At 37.6% G+C, this 21,383-nt stretch overlaps 1 protein-coding gene across 4 annotated transcripts in view; it reads right to left on the reverse strand.

Annotated features, from left to right (window-relative positions):
• Window positions 1-21,383, reverse strand: part of KHDRBS2 (KH RNA binding domain containing, signal transduction associated 2) — a 381,101-nt gene that overhangs the window by 144,863 nt on the left and 214,855 nt on the right. For all 4 annotated transcript variants that reach the window (XM_083831469.1, XM_083831472.1, XM_083831470.1 and 1 more), the window contains exon 5: window positions 1,061-1,188. In XM_083831469.1, the coding sequence (XP_083687595.1) occupies window positions 1,061-1,188 (128 nt within the window). The remainder of the gene's footprint in view (window positions 1-1,060; window positions 1,189-21,383) is intronic.

Raw genomic sequence — 21,383 nt, forward strand, 5'->3', positions numbered from 1 at the left:
GGACCCCACGGGGAGCAGGGGCAGAGAGTGACCCTGAAGGAGCTGTGGAGATGAAGCGTTAGGGACTGACCGCAGCCCCCATTCCCCGTTCCCCTGTGATGCTTGGGGGGAGGAGGTAGGAGAGAGTGGTTGGGGCAGAGCTGTTTTTTAGTTTCTCACTGCAGTAGTCTGTTAGTAATAGGTAAGAAATTACATTAATCTCCCTATGCTGTTTGTTTTGCCCATGTTGATAATTGAGTGATCTCCCTGTCTTTATCTCAACCCTTCAGCCCTTCTCATTGCATTTTCTCCCCCCCCCCCGCTTTTTTTTTCTTTGAGGGGGCATGAGAAAGTGGTTGTGGTGGAGTTCAGCTGCCCAACAGAATAAAACCACTTCACCACAATACTACTTTCTGTCCTACTGATCCAATCAGTAGGGTGTTCTGCAAGAAATGGAGGCCAGCACACCACCGATTATGTTTTGAATCTAATTTAAAAGCTGGCAGTCTGCTGCAGTGATGTTCTGAACATCACTATTAATAAGCCCTTCATAGATCTTAGGTGTAACGAAGAGTGGTTTCTGAGCCCCAAAAGACTTCCACTACAAGATGGTCATGAATGCCAACTGTAAAAAATCCTATACATGGCATCATACCACTGATAAAAAGTTCATTCAAAAACTGAGAGAAAACACTTTCAGGGAAGAAAGAAAGAGCATAGGTAAGATCAGCCAGTTCAATTACGGAAGAATGACTCCTCTGTGTGCTTAAAATCAGGAGGTCTATTTCCTCCAAAATAAAAGTGGATTTCTTTGGACCCATCTTGAAATGGTCTCTGTGGAGGCCTCCAAGTAGCTAGATAACTTAGATAACTTAGGTGACAAATTTTAAGGAGTCATGGTCAAAAATGGGTCTGAAGGAGCACATTATACTGGTCTTATGAACAAGCAGAGCTCTCTGTCAACAATATATAAAAAAGTAGTTGGAAGAATTCTGGAAACATTCATATATCAATGCTTTTAGATGATATAAGTGAAATTCATATAGAACTGATAATACACACAACAAATACAAATTACCACCTTGAAGGAGCTGCAGGTGGCACACGGATCCCTCTTCCTCGAATACCCCGTCCACGTGCTGAATCCTCAGAACCATTCAAATATGATAGCTCTCTCAGCTGCTCCTGACGAATTTCATCATTATAATCCTGAAATGTAAAAGATAAAACTTGCTGAAACTTAGTATTTTGGCTGAGCTGCCAAATAACCCAAAACAGAAATTACATAGATGCCATTTGGGTGAATTTCCCCACATTATCACCTGTAGGCTAAAATATGATCTTTTTGTATGCACAAATGATATGAAATTGAAGTATTCATGGACTGGAAAGCTACCTATATTATGTGGACAGACAAACTTACATGTATGCTTAAGATGGCCATAAACAAGATATACACACAAAATAAAACACAAAAGGTACACAAGGCATAAAGACAAAGCAGATACTAAGGATATATCTGTAAACAAGATGCAAATGCACTTTCACGTACAAAAGGTACCAATCTCAAACAGCTGAAAATCAGATTAAAAAAAATAATTATAAATGTTAGATATATTTTTTAGGCAGACAGCACTGGCTACTTTCACACACTCCAAACACAGATTCCATCTGCTGATGCACCTTGGCATGCAAAATTACACTGGATGCATTTGATTGGATGGTTTAATCATAACATACCAATAATTATAGTGTTATGAAGTTAAATTCTACATTCATATCACTTACTGAATTTTGTCATCATTCAATACTGTCCTTAGTTATTCTGTATATCTACTAAACCACTTCTGAAAGGAGCTTTCTTTAGGACTCATGAGTAACAATGCTATGTTTACTGTATAAAATTGTTCAGTTATATAAAATAGGCCCATTCTAAGACTGCAGGGTATCAACTCTGCAAGCTTCTGTCGGCTCAGTAAACAGAACATTGGATGAATTTCCTTTTCTTACTGACATAAAATATATAATATTGGGTAATTTAAACTTATTTTACAAGCTTTGTCTTAGTCAGAATTCCCTTTTTCTTTTGTTTCCTTCCTTTTGTTTTCAGCTCCTTGTGTGCTGATCATAGTAATAAGAGCCCACTGCATTAACCGTCTCTCTGGCAGTAAACTGCAATAGTTAACTAGTGTTTCAAAACAGAAAATATTATTGAATTTCAACCCTTCACTTTTTTCATCCTTCAACTTGCAACTGTCATTGACAGACACGCCAGGATCTGAAAATGCTACAATACCTGCTACAGTCACCTCATATGGGTGACTATCCAGGCTGCATTACAAGTGACACTTTTTAGCCAAGTTAGAGACCATCACAGTGAGATGGAACCTAGACTTTACTTATTCCTAATCCTTACCAACTTTCTGGAGTCACACATAATAAACTTGCTTTGTCAGCAAAGTAGGTTTAAGAAATTTGCAGATAATTCTAACAGTAGATGGCTGACACACTGAAAAATAGAACTACAATTTACAGGGAGTTTGAGAAGCTTGAAGGACCAACAGAAACCTCTTGCAGGCTAACAAGAAATGGTGCAGAGTTCTGCACATCTGCTGCAATAATCAAACCCACACATTTTTAGAGGCTGGGAAATTACAGGCTGTATCAAAGCACTGCTAAAGATGATCTAGTGGATGCCTGTTTGAATATTAGACACTAGGGAAATATTAGACATTTTGGAAATAAGGTATATTTCATACAGTGCTATGTTAGAGAAGTGCAGCCAGCAGCTCAAGAGAAGTTATCCAATTTACGCAGTGTTGGTTATGTCTGACCTAGAATATTTTGTCCAAGTTTGGCCTGCCGTTTAAGATGAATGTGGTGAAACTGAAAAATGTCCAACAGAGGACTACTGAGGTAGTCAGAGTATATGAGGAGAAGCTGAGGGATGTGGACTTCTTTCGTCTATTGAAGAGGAGACTGAGCAGTGATATAACAGAAGTTTGCAAGTACTCGAATGAGAGCTACAAAGTGGTGCAGACAAATTCCTTGGTATTGGGAGCAAAAATCACTAACCACAAGAATTGACTGGGGAGATTTGGGCTTCTCATGAGGAAGAAGTCTTTTACTAGACGGATAGTGCAAACCTGGAACAGGCTATACAGATTCAAGACTCAACCAAACAAAGCCATAGCTGTCCTGATTTACTGTTTACTGTTGGCAGTAGAAGTGCTTGCAGTGGGAGACTGAAGAAAATCTTCAGTGGACCCTTTCAACAGATATTTTTATGACTGTGAAGCTCTCATCCATCTTTCTCAGTGCCCAGGATATTGTTTATAGATTTGCCTGTTCAGTAGGTGCTATTGTAGGAAGAGAGGACATCTGGTAAACCTGAATTATGAAACAAATCAACTAAAACTAGAAGACAAAGCCCAGCTCTTGTGTTGAATACTTGAGAAGTTGGTGACCTGAGGCAGGTATGAGGGGTTCGAGAAACGAGAGGTTTTCAGACAGTTCTGCCACTATTTTTTATTTAATCTTAGGAATCAATCCCAAAGAGACCCCACAAAAGACCTAAGCCTCTTTCTTCCTACAATACTGAATCAGAGGTATGGGCAATCTGTTGAATGATATGATGCTGACCTTGTTGTGCTATAAGAGAGTGTAGGCCTAGTCATAATTTTACTTCTAAATTTCTAGGAAGTGCAGCTGGAATAAATCCTAACAATGCAGTTCAGAAGAGAACCACATTTATACAATATAACATGTGGCATTTGTAGCAGAATCATAATTAAATGTAAATCCCCAATTTGCTAATAAACCAGAAGATAGCTTTCAGATCACAACATTCCTCAAATCTTTTTGCACATTTTTCTGTTGTTTTAACATTAATGGTAATAAGACACATACATTGCTCTAAATAAATGTGTCCTGTAAAACACAGAGGGAAAAACACGGATAGCATCAATCAGGTCACATTTACAGCAAAATCAAAACATGTACCATTTACTGTGCCTTGCTTAATATCATCTGTTATTCACACTGGCTCTTCAAGGATTAGAACTTCAAACTAGCTGATTGAGTTTGCCCTTCAGATTTCACAACAGTGCTAGGAATGAGCTTCATTAATAATGAAAGTAAATTTTGTAAGAGTAAGATGTGGGGGAAAAAGAAAGAAGGAAGGAAAGGAAGGAAAGGAAGGACAGGAAGGACCTGCAAAGAACATAAACTTGAACTTTCTTTGTTGCTGCTTTTGGAATGTTGTTGTATAAATGAACTTCTACCAGGAACTACCTCAAAGCTACTCTTCCTTGCTCAGATGTGCATATCATTTACAATCTTAGCATTGACTAAAAGGAAAATCCAAAAAAAAATTATAAAATACAGCAAGATCTGCAAATCTGCACCATTCTACTATACAATGCCTTTTACTCTCCTACAGGTTATTTACTGTATTCACAGTTAAGCAGTATGCACTATTTATTTTAAAAGAGCAAAGAAAAGACAATAAAGTGTATGGAGAACCGTAATTAAAATGCTGGGAATCCTGAAAAAAAAAATCTATTAAAAATTATTACTCTATATAGATCATTTATCTTACATGCCCTTTAAAAAAGCATAATAAAAATCATAACCTCTAAACCTGAAATCTGAAATTTTCAACAGAAATGCTCTTTTCAACTCTTTCATTAAACAGAAACATAACACTGAATTAATCTTTCATAACTGCTACATGAGTCTAGCTAGAGACAGAGTATCCTGCTGAATATTTAATTGTAGCTTAGTTCAGAGAGAGCTTAGCACTTGAGCAAAATTATGCTGCAGGTGTTTCATGTATATCTGGTCCCGAGAGAGTACAAGATGTTGCAAGACATACCTATACTGAACAAAGTATAGTGAAGTAGCTATACACTGTAGTAATATGTTGTTTCAGAATAAAATCCCTACGCCTTCCATTAAAATAAGCTCATGAGAAATATGCTGTACTTACTAGTTTTTTTCTAATTTAGGAATCTTATAGCTGATTATCTACATTAGCATATATATATTGCTCCTGTTTATATCCTTAAAGACATTATTAGCTAACTATAAACGGCGTTTGGATTCAATGATACTAAGGGTACCATCTGCTTACATCACAGTGGTCAGTGTTTGCAAACGACCACTGTAGGTGAGCTAACCACCCACACCCACAACATTTCACCTAAACATGTATCTTGATTTTAAAAACACCAAGGATTTACAGTCTTAGCAAAGTCACTAGCACCCAGGGCCAGCTGTCCTGGTTTCAGCTAGGATAGAGTTAATTTTTCTCTTAGTAGCTGGTATTGTGCTGTGTTGGGGATTTAGGATGAGAATAATGTTGATAACACAGTGATGTTTTAATTGTTGCAGAGCAGTGCTTACACTAAGCCAAGGACTTTTCAGCTTCTCACACTGTCCTGTAAGTGGGCAGGCTGGGGGTACAGCAGGAGCTGGGAGGGGGACAGAACCAGGACACCAGCAAATCACAATGTTCATCTAAGTGCCCAAAAACAAGTTAAGCATTTAGATAAAACCCTTAGTTTTCTAAATTACACGAACACATTTATCCCAAACTACCACAACAAAGCTTATTTATGAGGGTGTGGAATGGTTAATTAGGTCAGTTGCCTTGACTGTGCTAGGAACAAAGGAAAGCTGTCAGTATCAAAATCAGACCAGCGACAGCTCACCCAAGGGCAGTTCTGGCATGGAAGTACAGCAAAGATGCAAATGCACATAAGCTAGGAAATGTTAGAAACCTTTTTATTATTTATTTATTTATTTATTTTTGTAAAAAGCAGCAAAATATGGCGCAAGCTGCAAAACCTGATCTGAATTTAAAAGATCACACAGTGACAAGGGAGGAGAGTTAATAAAGAAATCAAAGGGTAAGACGTAGACAGAGGCAATGGATTTCAGGAATATCTATCTATCATTAGCATAACAAAGGCTCATAGAAGTCAAGGATAAATCAGTCCCTTAAGGACTGTGATCTCCTGTCCTGATGTGTTTTGCAAGTTTAAGTTCTTTCCGTGTATATGAATGATTTGCACCATTAATAAATATCATTACTCTTATCTGTGACAGCTGAATTTCATTCTAACTCCATAGTTAACGGGAAAGTAATTTATGTTAAAGTCAAACTACCTTAAAAATGCAGATTTATGCAACTCAAACCAAAAATGATAATCATAATTCTTCACATTGACAATGTTGAAGTATGAATAAGGCACACTTGGTACCTTATATGGATGACAGTTTATAGCATACTCACACTTACTCACACTCCTTATACAACCAAGCTAGCTATGCATCATGTGAAGGACAGACTACTCTCCACATGGTGTTGGTACAACTAGGATAGATTTATAGGTACCTTAGTTCTACAGGCAAACAACTACCTATTAGCATTCTGTATTTAAGTCAAACTTTCCATGATTTTAATTCAGTGTAAAAGAAGTTGCAAAATATAAATGCTTGCCTTCTCGTTATTTTCTGTATAATGCTTAAAGTGCTTCCCAAGGATCCCAAGGCAACAATACCTGAAATTTACAGCTGGCCTATGTAGAGAGGTTTCAGATAATATGTATGACAGATCCTATAGTCAAAAGAGTCATATATTACCTTAAAGAGACCATCACCTCTTTACAGTAAACCTGAATAGCCAAGAACAGAAATGTGGTCCCATGTTCCTGAAAATCTCAGTCTGTACTGCCTGAACTACTAAAACACTCTCTCTCAGGCTTGTAATTTTCTCTGAAACTGTTGCCAACAGAGCGCTTCACATTCACAGACGTAGGTATTCCCCGTTCTGCATTCCTCTCTTCCTGCACTCAGCCTAGCAGGTAGCAGAAAGACAACAGGAGATGGATTTAAACTCCCCTGGCACTTCTGCCTCCTGCCCAGTTCCCAGAATCAGTAAAAGAGCTTTAGGGCTCCATAAATTTGCACAGATTTATTGAAGCTAGACTATCTCCCCTAAATCCTGAGGTTGCTGTCTTGGGGCTATATTTAGGTAGCTTAAGTACCAATTAGCTTGAAATTTCTATTGAGTAGCTGCTTCAGAAAACCCATAGGCAGCCAGTAGGGCACAGAAGATCCAGTGAATTACATGGAGTTAGGAGATGTGAACACAGTCCTTTTATTTTATTATTTTATTTTTTTTTGCTTTTAGATACGTACAAACTAATTTTGGGCCCTAAAAGAGACATTGTTCTCATGCTTTCTTGTATATATGGTAAAGCATTAAGTCTGTGAACATAACTGGTAGTGAGGAGCTCCCTGGAGTCACTGCTACTTTGTGCTCATGTGGCCTTATGACAGGGAGTTGCTAGGATTCAACTTCAAAGCATGGTGAAAGCTGCTCACCTGGACTCATGGGGTCAGGATCTCCAGTTTATTGTACTGAAGAGGCCAAGAACCCAGGAATTCCCACTTCCTAGCTGAGTGCTTTAATATCAGACTGTTCCAAAAAAAAGTGAATTATTACTGGCTGCTTAGTATCAGAAGAGGTTGGTGAACTAAATCCTAAGCTGACAGAAGTATTTTAGCATTTCCGTATATTCTAAGATCCAATTCCAAGATTCTATTGCATTCAAAGTGTAAACATATCAGACTTTTTCCTGCACACATCTAAAGCCTCTCTCTATCAATATCCACTTAAGAAACTTAGGCAATTATGCCAGGTAGATTGTATAGCCCTCTCAATCACCTAAAATTAAGGTGAGGCAGTGTCTCAGCTGGGCACGTAAATCAGGTGGATGGAACTGCATCCTCAAACTTCATTCTTTGTCTCTCTAATGAAAATTCAAAGTTCACTGTAAAGTACGAGATTAATCTATAACAGAGACCATGCCCAACCAAACAATTCTTGCAGGGTTCAGCAGAACTGTGGAAGCTGGCTCTAGTCCACCCTGTGTGGGTTCTGATGGGTATGGCATATGTTCTCGACAGTATATGGAGAAGCTCAAAACCAACAGCTGTTTTGACATTCCTAGATAAGATCTGTGTTCTCTGAACCCATATTTAATGTATATGCATGGTTTCCTGGTTACCTACAGTCAAGACCATCTGTTAACATGGCTTTTTGCCCATTTGTAGATTGGTCTGATTATTTCACTAGAGCATAGGTGCCAGGTAATGATAGGTTTAGATGGACAGCCTGCAGTGCACCACAAGTGATAATGCTTCTGCCAGAAGTTCTCTTCCGTGACTCCAATATTGCATTAACACCACATGCCTCTTTGCATTTGACCATACATATTGGAACTTACATAAGGCCATTCTGTGTGCATGCGGTTCTCTGGCAGCCAGTAACCCCCCCAAATGCATAAAAATATAAATATAATCCATCTGACTCGAAGGAAGAAATGTGATTTTCTCTATGCAATCGGCAACTTAGCCAGATCCATAGCTATAAACATTATGTCCTTTCACTTGCCACATATGAAAAAAAAAAAAAAAAGAGGTTGTCTTTACCTGCTTCTAGTCTGTCTGAAAAATAAACCTTAATTCTGTGGGTCACCCTTAGAGACTGAAACACATAAAACAGACCATACATTTCTCTCAGTAACATTTTGAATGTGTTGCAGTGAATATGAGTTTCAGCTTATAAATGCCTATGGGCAGAATGCAAGCAGACATAAGCTAGAGCCACGTACACTTGCCTTTGAGGTTAGTTGACAGCTGGGGGATTTGTCAGCTTGCCACAGAGAGCACTAACCCAAGCGTGGATGTCATTTTTCTCTTTGAGCATGCACAATTAAATCTGCCTGGCATCATCAGCATGGGGCACTGCTCTCTACAAGCAGTGTGGGAGGGAGGGGGGACATCTTGCTCCTCAGTATCTGAAGAGAAGCTGCCAATACCCAGAGTGTAAATTCTGCATAGGCAACTGTTATGAAACTTCAATCCAGATATTTTAATCCTTGCTAGAACAGAGCAAAATAAGCCTCATCTAGTTTTGTAGTCTTCCTTTTTCTTTCTTTCTCTCTCTTTCTCTTTCGTTCTTTCTCTTTCTTTCTCTCTCTTCCTCTCTTTCCATCCCTTTTTCTCTATTTCCTTCCTTCCTCCTTCTTTCTTTCTCTTCCTTTCCTTTCCTTTCCTTTCTCTTCCTTTCCTTTCCTTTCCTTTCCTTTCCTTTCCTTTCCTTTCCTTTCCTTTCCTTTCCTTTCCTTTCCTTTCCTTTCCTTTCCTTTCCTTTCCTTTCCTTTCCTTTCCTTTCCTTTCCTTTCCTTTCCTTTCCTTTCCTTTCCTTTCCTTTCCTTTCCTTTCCTTAGTAAAGAGGGCTTGTAACCGAAGATTGTTCCATTTTACATGGAAATGTTGTTAGCCACAGAAAGTAACTACGCTGAAGCTCAGTGCATGATGTGTTAAAAACCCTTAGAAACCTGTATTAAATTCCAGATATTTGCCCCAATTTATTCTACCCCTCTTGCTCCCAGTCCTCAGAACAATGGATGCTGTGGTCTGTAATTCATTCAAATTACAGCTATGATACCACAGAAGTCAGTTAGCTGACAGCTTCCTATCCCTGAACTTAAATTTGAATGAATCCAGGCTGCCAGAGACTTGTGCTTATTTACAGTTGTCACTTGAAGGAGATATATATATAAGGGAATTTGTAATATATAAACAGGACATATAGCAAGCTGTGGGGAGGGTGGTATAGCCATGCATCACTGAAGAAATTTTTATAGATTTTACACTGGATATTTATACCGGCTTCTAGGAAGGAAGGATGTGATATGACTGATTTTCCTCTGGGAAAACCTATGTCCTTCAAAGAAAGCAGGGGCAGGAGTATGACTATCACTGCTCTTTCTCCAGCTGTTTGTTGGGAAGGTGTACTTTGATTATTAACAAGATCACTAATTGCTCTTAGGGCTGGAGTAATGGTCTACTATAACCACGTAAAAGTAAATGAAATTAACAAGCTGTGTATAGTATCTACACATCTTCTATTTTAACAATGCCAGGTGGGACCCACATTGCCTCTTGGTAACCCACTGGTGTAAGTTTGTAGACCCCTTGACAAGGATAATAACAAAGCCTCTGTTGATGAGAACGGCAAAATTCAGACATGTTTACTCCCATTTTGTGTGACTGTCTCTTACAGCCCTGTTACAGCTATGCTTTCTTGGTCCCATGTTGCACAGCAAAGAACAATGAAGGATGGGAAGTCTGGCCAAGAAAATACCTTACAAAGGTTTGTTGAGTGTCCTTTCTTTTATGGTTGCTGAATCATTTTACAACTTTAAAAAATCACATTAGGTGATAATCTGTACAAATTGATCGTAAATGAGACATGAATTAATTTTTAAGGCAAAAGGAGCATTTCTTTGATTTACTGCAATATATAATTAAGAAAACATGAGCTGTCCTTGAAGTAAGGACTGTCTTGACAAGCACCAGCTCTGGTACAAACACGGTAGAAACATTCTTAATAATGCTATATACTGAACTCCAGAAATAAGCTTGGTCTGATTCAAAGACAGGAGGTAAAAAATATCTTAAATTCAGTCACCACAGACCAATTGCTACATCCTCAGAAAGTCAGAAAGGTGGACTTACTGCAGCAACATGGTATCTTAACAGAGTTGTGTGGACAGTGGCATGACCTGAGAATTCAGTTCTTCCTTTTTCCAAAATAAGGATTTAAGAAAAAGGATGAAGACTTTCTTTCTATTGTCAGTCCTAGAAGCATGCACAGAAAGCTTCTAAAAAGCTCAGGCCACCACCAGGGCTTAGTTTTTGAGACACAGCTGTGCCTCAAGTGTTCTCCTCAGTCGGAGGTCAAGGCAGAAACCACAGTAACTGTATTTCTCACACAATCCTTCTACAAAGAAATCTGACTAACCCAAACTAAAGAGCATAGCACATCATCCCTAGAGCCAAGGCTTTTTTATATACTAAGGGAAAAGATAACACACAACATCCTGGGAAGATGGTATGTAATAGTGCTATAAAAATACAAAAGCAATTTTAAACATCGGAATCAAATGTGTTTTAAATCTGCTTCGTTTGACCTGATGTAATCTAAATTAGTTCCCATAAGAAGAGATTTATGGATAACCAATATAATGATATAGAGGAAAGGCAACAGAGGACAAGCAGGTATACAAGGAACTGCCCTTCCCACACTTGTCTCCAGAGATCCCTTCCCTTCTGAGACAAAAGCGTGCCACGCGACATCCACGTTTTCATTTTATGCAGAAGACAACTTTGTATTTTAAACCGGTGACACCGACAGCTGCCTGGCTGAGGCAGAATGTGACAGGCTCCAAGTAACATGTGTCATCCCACCCCACCAGCGCCTGCCCTGTGGAAGCTGCCGTGCTGCATCCCATCATAGCACCCCTCAGGCGTCCTTTCTCCTGGACTCTCCTCACCTGGGGGAGGAACCGGGCTGGCAGAGGGAAGGTGCGGAGAAGACAGGGTGTCCTGTGCTTGCTCCTGGTCAGGTTAGATGGTGGGGGCCCCTTCCCACACACCCTCCAGCACCGCATGGCATTGTCTGCCTTCTAACACAGTATTTATGTGCAGCTTTGCAACTGCTCACGCTTTCCAACAGCAGGCCTTTCCAGGCCTTCATCCCTGAACATCTGCAATATTGCCATGAAAACTTGCTATATGCCAGAATGGCTTCTTGGGTTTAAATTCTGTAAGCGCGAGAAAAACAATGTGAAAAGATGTTGCTATTGGATTTCAGGTTCGCTGTCCAAACAGTCAAAGAAATTAAAAATACTAAAATAATTTAGGCTCATCTTTTTGAAGTTTACACCAAGCCTCAAGTGAGGAAGAGTGTAAATATATAGACAAATAATCATATATATATATATATATTCTAAGGAATGGGAAGAAAAGTATCAAATAAGACAATTTGAAATCATACTGGGGTGGGGTGGGAAAGGTAAGGTTCCTAAAATTAGGAAACAATACTTTTTTAGTTACGCAAGTTTAAAAAAAGCTTTTACTAATTCCACTGGGAATGTATGCATCAGGCATAAGATGTTGTGGGTTTTATCTTTTCGGAAAAGGATTGGAGATATAAAGAAAGACGGTTAGTAAAATCACAAAAAAAAGGCTTAGACAAAATATCAAGTACAGTTATATTCATTCCCAGGTGTCTCTCCCCTGTTTTTAAAATACATAGTGTATGAAAGATTAGGAATGAAGTGTGTAAGACTTAGTAAGTGCTGTAATTAATTTATTATAAATAATATTTTGAATTGTAACCAGATATAAGTGACATTATTTCCAGAGTTTCAAGCTCAACAATTTAATATACAACATGATGAATATATATGTCAACAGTTCTACGTTTATTATTATTTAATTTGAATATCTTTTATTTTGTTATCATATAAACCCTTGTAAACAAGATTATTCACCAGGAGATATGGCACCTGTATTTATAATGTCTCCTTTTCTGCTCTGCAGCATACATTATAGAGGGTTCCAGGTATTTTAACACTATTACCACTGCTATTTTTGGATATATATTTTTTAAACATAATATCAGATTATACCTGCTGACTACCAGGTAGCAAAAATGCCTGCTTCTCAAAATCTTTCATTGTTTTGTGGCTGATGTATCTAAACCTGCCCCGCTAGGGGGCTGCAGAAGATGACTGACTTCAGAACAAACACAAACAATCCAGGCTTGAGGGGAAAAATGAAATAAGCTCCACAGCTGAAGGGCCCTCTCACAAAGATGTCTAAGCAGAAGCAACTGAAGATCCACTTCAAGCATAACTTTTATCCAAAGAGTGGCAGTGTAGTGGAAGGAGGGAGAGAGGCTACTATGTGAAATGGTGCCAGTCAACTTAAAGGTTAAAAATTTATTTTTAAGCTGCACCCAGAAGTGGAAATACACCTTTTAAATGGATGCAGTTACAGCACAATATTCCATTTAGTATATGAGCTTCTATATTTCACCACAGCTTCATTAAGTACATACACCTGAAGATTTGCTACATATATGCCTGATGTAGGAATATAGTAATCTTGAGAATGATGATATGCATTGGACACAGGATCAAACTGTATTCTCAGGAGGAAAACCTGAGCTATACCGAAGAAATGCAAATGGGATTAAAAAGTCAGACTTAGCTATCAGATTCCGTAGATAATACTAGATTAATTAGCATATATCTTCTTCAACTTCAGTTCTGACTTGCAGGCCCACCAATGTATTTCTTTTTCTTAAACTGGTTTATTTTTACGGAAAGACAACTCAATTGAATCTAAATTAAACTTTTAAAGAGTTTCAGGATGATAAATTAATCATTGAATATTAAACTGCAACTTCCTAATAACTGAACAAATTTTGTGTGATAAAAGAAAAAAATAACATTCAATACTTTTCCATCATTTCCAAGCAACACAATCAGCAACTACACATGGTACCAAACAGAGAAAACAGGGAAAAGGGGTAAAATGTGGTTGGAAAATGTATGTTCAATTTCTATTTTATACTGTAAGATTTCTAATTTGGCCTTGAACAAGGAACTCAAAAATTCACCTAGATTAGGACCAATGAGTCTGTGTCCAACATTAGAGTCCTGACAGGCCACAGACTTTCCAGTCTTTCTGACTTACTGAAAGAAAACAAGCAATTGCTTTCCTTTCCAGTTGTACTTGACCACACCACAGGACTGGTGTACACCTACGACTTTTGTACACTCAGACACCACATTCACAGAGCCAGGTAAGTATACAAGACAAAACCTTGGTTACAGTTCTATGTACAACTAGATGTCTGTAAAAAAAAGTGTAACTTTATTATACTGTTACAGACATCTCAAAGTAAAACGATTTTGAAAAAGCAACCCTATTTAGTTCCTTAACTGCTGCAATGCATAGAGTTGTGCACATGCAAACATACTTTTATAGTTGTTTTTCTTTTTCTTTTTTTTTTTCTTCTAATAATATTGAAATAATGATGTAAAAGAGCATGGTGGTCCTCTCCGCTTATTATGAATACTCATTGCTGAATTCTATCAAAATGTCTATGTTTGTGTCTTAAAGTTATTAAGCTGGGCCTCTATCAAAGAAAAATCTTATTAATTTTGTGGAAAGAGTCAGAAATTCATAAACAAGAAATTTAAAAGTTATTTTGTATACACAGAGTTGGAATATTTCTTCCTTTTCATTTCTTTTATGATATTTCAGTCTTCTAAATAGCAAAACCAAAAAGATGGGTCATAAATTTCCTTTCTTAAATTCCCAGTCTGAATCAGGATAGTGAAAATATACCTGAATAACTAGGAAGTGGGACTTAAGAGAGTGATTTATTTATTTATTTAATCTTAGAAATACAATGTTGAGCTCAATGTCAACTTAAAACTGGACTCAATTCCAGCTGGATCTTAGCAGCTGTTAATCAAGTGCCACAAATGTTTAATTTGCCAAGCAGGTTTTCCATTCAGAACAGATTTGATCTACGGACTCAGAGCCCACCTATAAAAGACTCTACCTTGTGTTCAGGGCTTCAAGACAGCTACCCCATATGCACAAACATACAAGCACATACAAGTCACCTACCCAGTGCCTGGCTGGCTATTATGACAACGCCTGATGATCTCAAATCTGACCCCTGATTTTGCTCAGGAACCATGATCAGGGTTTGAAGTCAGCCTTCTCCTCTTGGCTAAGAAAGATCGCACTGAGTTCAGTGCTTTTCTGTGGGGAAAATCTGGGGCAGGCAGCAAATTGTTGGTGAATTATTTAATAGTTGAGATACGTGGGCTTTAGTGACATAACTAAAACCATCATAACTTCATGCTTATCTAAAAACAATAGCTGGTGTTAATAAGCCTCAGCTGTAAACATAATGTTATTAGCTAAATTATGCACTGTGGTTCCTCACCTGTCTTCTATTCCACTACAAAACTTCTCATGAGCTATCTTATCATCAATGAAATAAGAAACAATCACCTTACATTATATATTTGCCAACTGAAAAGGTGTATAGACTTACAGCTTTTCTGAACTGAAAAAAAAAGTGGTTGTGAACCTATTTGTTCCAAGCTGTTATTTAACCATAATTAACCCAGTTCTGTATTGATTTTAGAAGCACAGAAATCAGTGCAAGGCATTCCTCTCTTTTTCACATTCAGTTCAAATAAAATGCCCTTAATTCAGTTCAATGTGACCAATATACAAAGCTAAGGACAACTAAATACCTTACCTTTAAATATAATAATTCACCCCATCACAGAAAATGTGAGTAGATGCTAAAAACTAACAGTATATTCATCATTGTTGTCCTGTCAAAGGGAAGAGCACTATAAATGGAATTAACTGAGATTAGTTTATTTCCTTTTCTCATAATTCAAATGATCAATTATTTTAACTGAAATGTACTTAATTAAAACTGAGATATATTTAATTTAATTAAACTGTCAAAGCCTGCCATTAGTTTTAATGCCAAATGTGGATAGGTACTGAATATCAATATCTCATTATGTGTTTAAATTCAGCATAGCAAGCCAAGACAAACACATAGGAGTTCATCGCACCTCAAGGTGCAAAGTAATCTCAGCTTCTGTTGGCTGCCACTAACTCTACTTAACAGCAAAGGTAGGTTATTTTATTGAATTAAAACCTTCTAACCCTGGGGTTTATGAGATTAATTTCTCTGTTCTGGCTCTCTTCCAAGCAGAGAATGGACTCAGGTCTGATTTACCTGTACGGTTATTGATATTTGCCACCTGCTCATGCTGTGTGGACTGGGTAAAAGTCTCACAGTTCTCCTGGAATCCAAAAACCTCCTGTAAATAACTTGGGTTCAAAATTTCTGTGTTAACATGAAATTTTGAAGTCCAGGATTTCCCCTTGTGATCTTTATTAAGGCATTCTGAGAATTATACAGCAATGATGTGGTTAAAAAAAAAGGAAAGAAAGATTTCTTCATCATTCAAATTGGTGATTTCAGGGTGCACAAACTGAAAAAAAAATTTTACTGCTCTCAGGTCAGCTCCTGTAGGCCCAATCATCATTAGCATTTATTTTTCTGCACATTATGAAAATAAGAAGACAGGCTTCTCTTCTTGCCAGTGCAGATATCTTTGAGCAGATACTTCCTTTGCTCTTCTAAAGGAAGAGAAGGAACCAACTTCCCCAAAATGCTCTGGACAACCACCATCGCCATGTGTGTGCCAGCTGTGCCACTGTGAAATAAGAGCACTGTTATTTTCCAAATATTTGGCAGGCTAAAGTTTCCCAGGATTCCTCAATCTAAAGAACCGCCAAGGCAAGTCTATCTCAATCCTACACTTCCTTAAAAAAGAACAGGAACAAAACAGAACAAGACCTACATTGATTTATTTACCAAGCGGTTCTACCTTTTCTTTGGAGAATCTGGACTCTGCTTTAATAAACTGTTCTTGAATGTCATTTGTGCTGAGTAAATACTGACTCCAGAGTGGTAAGAACTATCATTTTTGTCCTTATGCAAGGGGTTTTGAAGCAAGAGTAGGCTGAAATAGCTGATAGAAGAGTCTGTTTCAAATATTACGATACATATTACTGATAAATGAATTATTCTCCCTTCTTACCAAGCCTATTCCATGTTGTTTTCAACACTGGCAAACCCCCAAACTAGCCTTTCGTTGTAGAAGCAGAGCTTCACAAGTGCCACATTTCTGCAGCTATTACACAGTTTGTGTGTTACATGAGTTACGCAGGTCTTCACAGTCTTTATTCTCTTCTTTATGTGGAAATTTCACCTCGTTAATTTGAGTTCAGTTCAGATTGACAGAGATTACATGTTTCAGAGGGTATTTGTAAATACACCAGTTCTTGTTAAACATTTAAGCATAAACTTAGATATAATGGAATTAAAAATATACAATAGAAGCCTAACCAGTAGCTTGTTATAATACTTAAAATATCCAAAATGAAGGGAAAAGGTTGTATGGGCTACAGAATGCAATACACCAGTGACTCAGTTTTATATACCCAACATAATATTTGAAAATATTGCTTTTTTTCCCTTTGTTTTTTTAAATCAAAACATCTGAGGGGAGCTGAAGTGTTTCTTAGATTCAAGCATGACTTCTTAGAATATCTATTCTGAATTCTATTGGTTATCTCCCAATATTTCCCCCTCTACTCTGCCCTGGTCAGTCCTCACCTGGAGTACTGTGTCCAGTTCTGGCCTCCCCGGTACAAAAAAGACAGGGATCTCCTGGAAAGAGTCCAGCCGAGGGCCACAAAGATGATACAGGGCCTGGAGCATCTTCCCTATGAGGTAAGGCTGAGAGATCTGGGTCTGTTCAGGCTGGAGAAAAGAAGACTGAGAGGGGATCTCATCAATGTGTATAAATACCTGAAGTGTGGGAGACAGAGAGATTTGGCCAACCTCTTTTCAGTGGTTTGTGGGGATAGGACAAGGGGTAATGGCCACAAGATAGAGCACAGGAAGTTCCACACCAACATACGAAAGAACTTCTTCATGGTGAGGGTGACGGAGCACTGGTCAGGCTGCCCAGGGAGGTTGTGGAGTCTCCTTCTCTGGACATATTCAAGGCCAATCTGGATGCCTACCTGTGCAGCCTGCTCTAAGGAACCTGTTTTGGCAGGGGGGTTTGGACCCAATGATCTTTCGAGGTCCCTTCCAACCCTTCAATTCTGTGATTCTGTGATCTTTTCTTCTGGTAATTATTCATTTCAAAGTTTCCAACCAGAAAATCCTCCAGACTGTTCCAGCAGTGCACTAGCAAAACTCACTTTCATTCTTTTTCTTTTATTTATTTATTTATTTATTTTTCTTTCAATATCCCTATCTTACTGAATGCTCTATCTTTTACTTTGCAAGAGGTTAGTCTCAGAGATTTTCAGCAGCAGACCAAGATTCTATCCTGATTCAAATCCACAAAAATGTTGATGGCTAAGATTTCCTAAATTTGATAGGTATTAAAAGAACTGTTCTTTCCTTTTCCTTGCTTCCTGGAATCATTTAACAATAATTTTTTTTTCTGATTTTGGAAAAACACTTGTTTCTTCCTACCTAACTCCCACTAACCCCCCCCCCCCCCCTTTTTTTTTTCCCATCAGGGCCTCATGTTTGAAGACTTGGAAAACAGAATTTCCAAAGATCACACACACAGACGGGTTCCCAGACACTGCTGAGTATTTCTATGTAGAAAATAATTTTTAGAAAGATGCCAAGTGGTGAACTTGTATTTTCAAGCGCTGAAAATAGGAATAGTGTTCTGGCTGGGAACACAGCCATTGTTTTGGAAAAGCTTTCAATGGAACTTTAAGGCCAGCTTGGAATAAGGACTAGAGTTAGAAATCACAACCACATGGCCTGAATCTGCTTTACTTTTGTTAGGCTTCTAGAAAATAAGCAAGTATTTTGATCAAAACAAACAGACTATGTTATTCAAGTCATTTCTCCATGGTTTATTACTTCCTATTTTGCAATTAACAAAGTAATTCTGTCTTAATGGATAGACAAAATCTTCAAAAAAACTTGAATATGTCCTTGTCTGAAGTAGAAAAAAGAGATGTGAGTGTGAAAAATCATAAAATTATTGTTGAAATATCCACTTGATGTTATTACTGGATATCAGCTGCCATCTTGGCTCCTTGGTCTGAGACTGTCTGCCATTAAATCTGTAGTAAGGATAAGTTCTTTTCCACTTACAGTACATTTATTATTTAAACTAACCCATAAAGTAAAGGCACTTCCATAACTAAAATAGACCATAAGGACACAAACATTTCCTATCATATCCCTTCCTGATTGCTCTGAGGACCTGTGTGCCACACAGCTGTCCATAATTCTACAGCTCCCAGCTCTTGACTTGTCCCACAGATCTCTGCTGGGGAGAAAACTGCTCACTTACATCTAAAGCAAGGGTACTGAAAGTACCATTTAAATCGTATTCTATAGTGTGAATAGCTGCCTTTCTATAACGTAATTAGGTGTCTCACCTTCTTCAGGAAGCTCACATCCCAAAGACCTAAGGGAAAGACTGGAACAAGGAGAAGACTCTCCCTCAGCGGAGGAGGATCAGGTTAGAGGGCTCTTAAACAAACTGGACATAGTTATATATATATCCATATATATTATACACACACACACACATATGTATATTATATATATATGTCTGGATACTCTGGATGCATACCGAAGTACATGGATAGTCTTTACAAGTATAGGTTACATTAAGGGACAGTATAGTGGACTGAAAACTGTCTGAGTGGCCAGGTCTGGAGGGTTGTGATCAGTGACATGAAGTCCAGCTGGAGCCCAGTCACTACTGGTGTCATCAAGGGGTCAGTGAGAGGAAACCTTAAGCTAGAAATTACTTGGGAGCTTAAAATCAAGTTTTGAGTTCCTACTTGTAACCTGCACAAAACTCAGCAGCTGAATGACTCATTTCTTATGCTGAATTAAACACTCACAGAATGTGGGCTGAAGTCAATTTGAAACAGGATCTGCTCAACTGTCATCACACTCTACTGCAAATGTAAATTAATTCTTATTCACAGCATCACACCCACCTCCTTTAAGATGTAATTTAATCTTCATAGTACTTCTGTTTCTTTTAGGTCTGCCATGCAAGTTTCAGATCAGCATGGTAAAACATGCCCGGCTAAGATTAAGTAGGGTTTATCTCCAACCTTTTTTTTTTCTTAAGAAAGATGGTACACATTTATAGCCATGTTTTCAAACCCCAGGGTTGTGCAGCCACAAAAGATTGGAAATACAAACTATTTGCACAGAGAAATTTGTATTTGTAAATCCACAAGTTCTGTGTGTAATGGTGTGTGTCTGTATATGTACCTGTCTTGTACTCACAAAAACAGATTTTGCAAGGAACTAGTATTCATTGCTCTGAAAATGTATTTGCATTTATCATGAACTTTGCAACATGATACACATTTTCTTTTCCTAAGTGTTTTTATATAGTCATAAGTCAATGAAGAATCAAACTTTACAGGATTATTTTTTTTCTGGTCACCTAAACTACACCAATGAAAGAAAAAGGCTCTCTGAATCTTTTTTTTTTTTTTTTTTCAGCTCGAAGGGTCATTTCAAAATGAAGGAAGGTTGATGAGTCCTGTTACAAGCACAAAAATTTTCCCTGCAATTTTTGAAAGTGATATTTAGCATGCACTGCTAACAGTTAGGGAAACATTTGCATGGACAAATATGTCTGCCTAAAGTGACAGGCAAGATTTTAAATGAAAAAACTTAGTTTCACTTTTCACTTTATGCTGCCTTTTATTACATTATGATAGCATACTTAACCAATTCTGTACCCTGGCATACAAAATCTAAGAAAGCCTAGGTGAATTCACAAGTTTAATGAATACATTTATATCTATAAATCAGTCAACAAACATATATTCTGTATTGGATTATGTAATTTGTTTCTTGAGAATAAAATCCTTGGATTTTGTCTTTTAATTCCTTAAGTGAGATGTACTCTAATTGCAATTTATAATATTTCTATTTCTCAAAATTGATATTTAGATATGTTTATTGATCCTCTGTAATGCCAAATATTGTGTGTTTCTTAATGTGTAGCAATTAGGAGCTATAATTCTGCTTTACATGAAAGCTTTGGGTGTAAAAGTACAACAGAAGAAATATGTGTGTTGTTTTCTATGTAAAATGCAAAAAATAGTTTGCTACTTAATTATAAAATCAATGATCTGAGCCTGAAGGTTAGCATAATGAGGACAAAGGTTTTTGGTAAATCCAATGATAAAATCTGATTTTCACAGTAACCTATGAGAAATGTTAGATTCTTTTTTTTTTTTTTTGATAATGACAATAGGTTTGTTTGTCTTTCAACACTTTCAACAATAGCTTTATTATCTGCACAACTTCCTAGTTGCCCTTCTTTGGTTAGTGTTTAGCTCCATGACTTGACTTGTTTGCTATTCAGCAGTGAGTGCTGATGTGGAAAATAGAGTATATTACTCTGGTGGAAACTGTGGCATTCTTGTCACCAGTAATATTGCAAGCTGCCTTCTAAAACAGATGTTGGATAATGAATTTCCTGGATTAAGATAGCAGAGCACTGCAACACTCACTTAAAGTTAATATACCAGATGTATAAGTTAGGGATAGATGTTTCTCCATTTAAGACACTGATGTGATTAAACAGGTTTTCAGAGTAGAAGAAAGATATAAATCACACTACATTATCAGCATCTCTTATTTTAATGCAAGTACTGAGCCTGATATAAAATTACAGCTTATATGTTTCATATTCATCTGGCACAGGCTGAGAAGATGCAATAACAAACCATGTTCACCAGGCTCAAGTATTGGCAGTTTCAGGCAAAAATAATTCATTTTTTCTTTAGAAAACATGAATTGTTCATGATGAAGTAGTCTCTGGCAGTTC

Source organism: Anser anser (assembly GCF_964211835.1).
Source record: "Anser anser genome assembly, chromosome: 3".
In the NCBI taxonomy this organism is placed as follows: Eukaryota; Metazoa; Chordata; class Aves; order Anseriformes; family Anatidae; genus Anser; species Anser anser.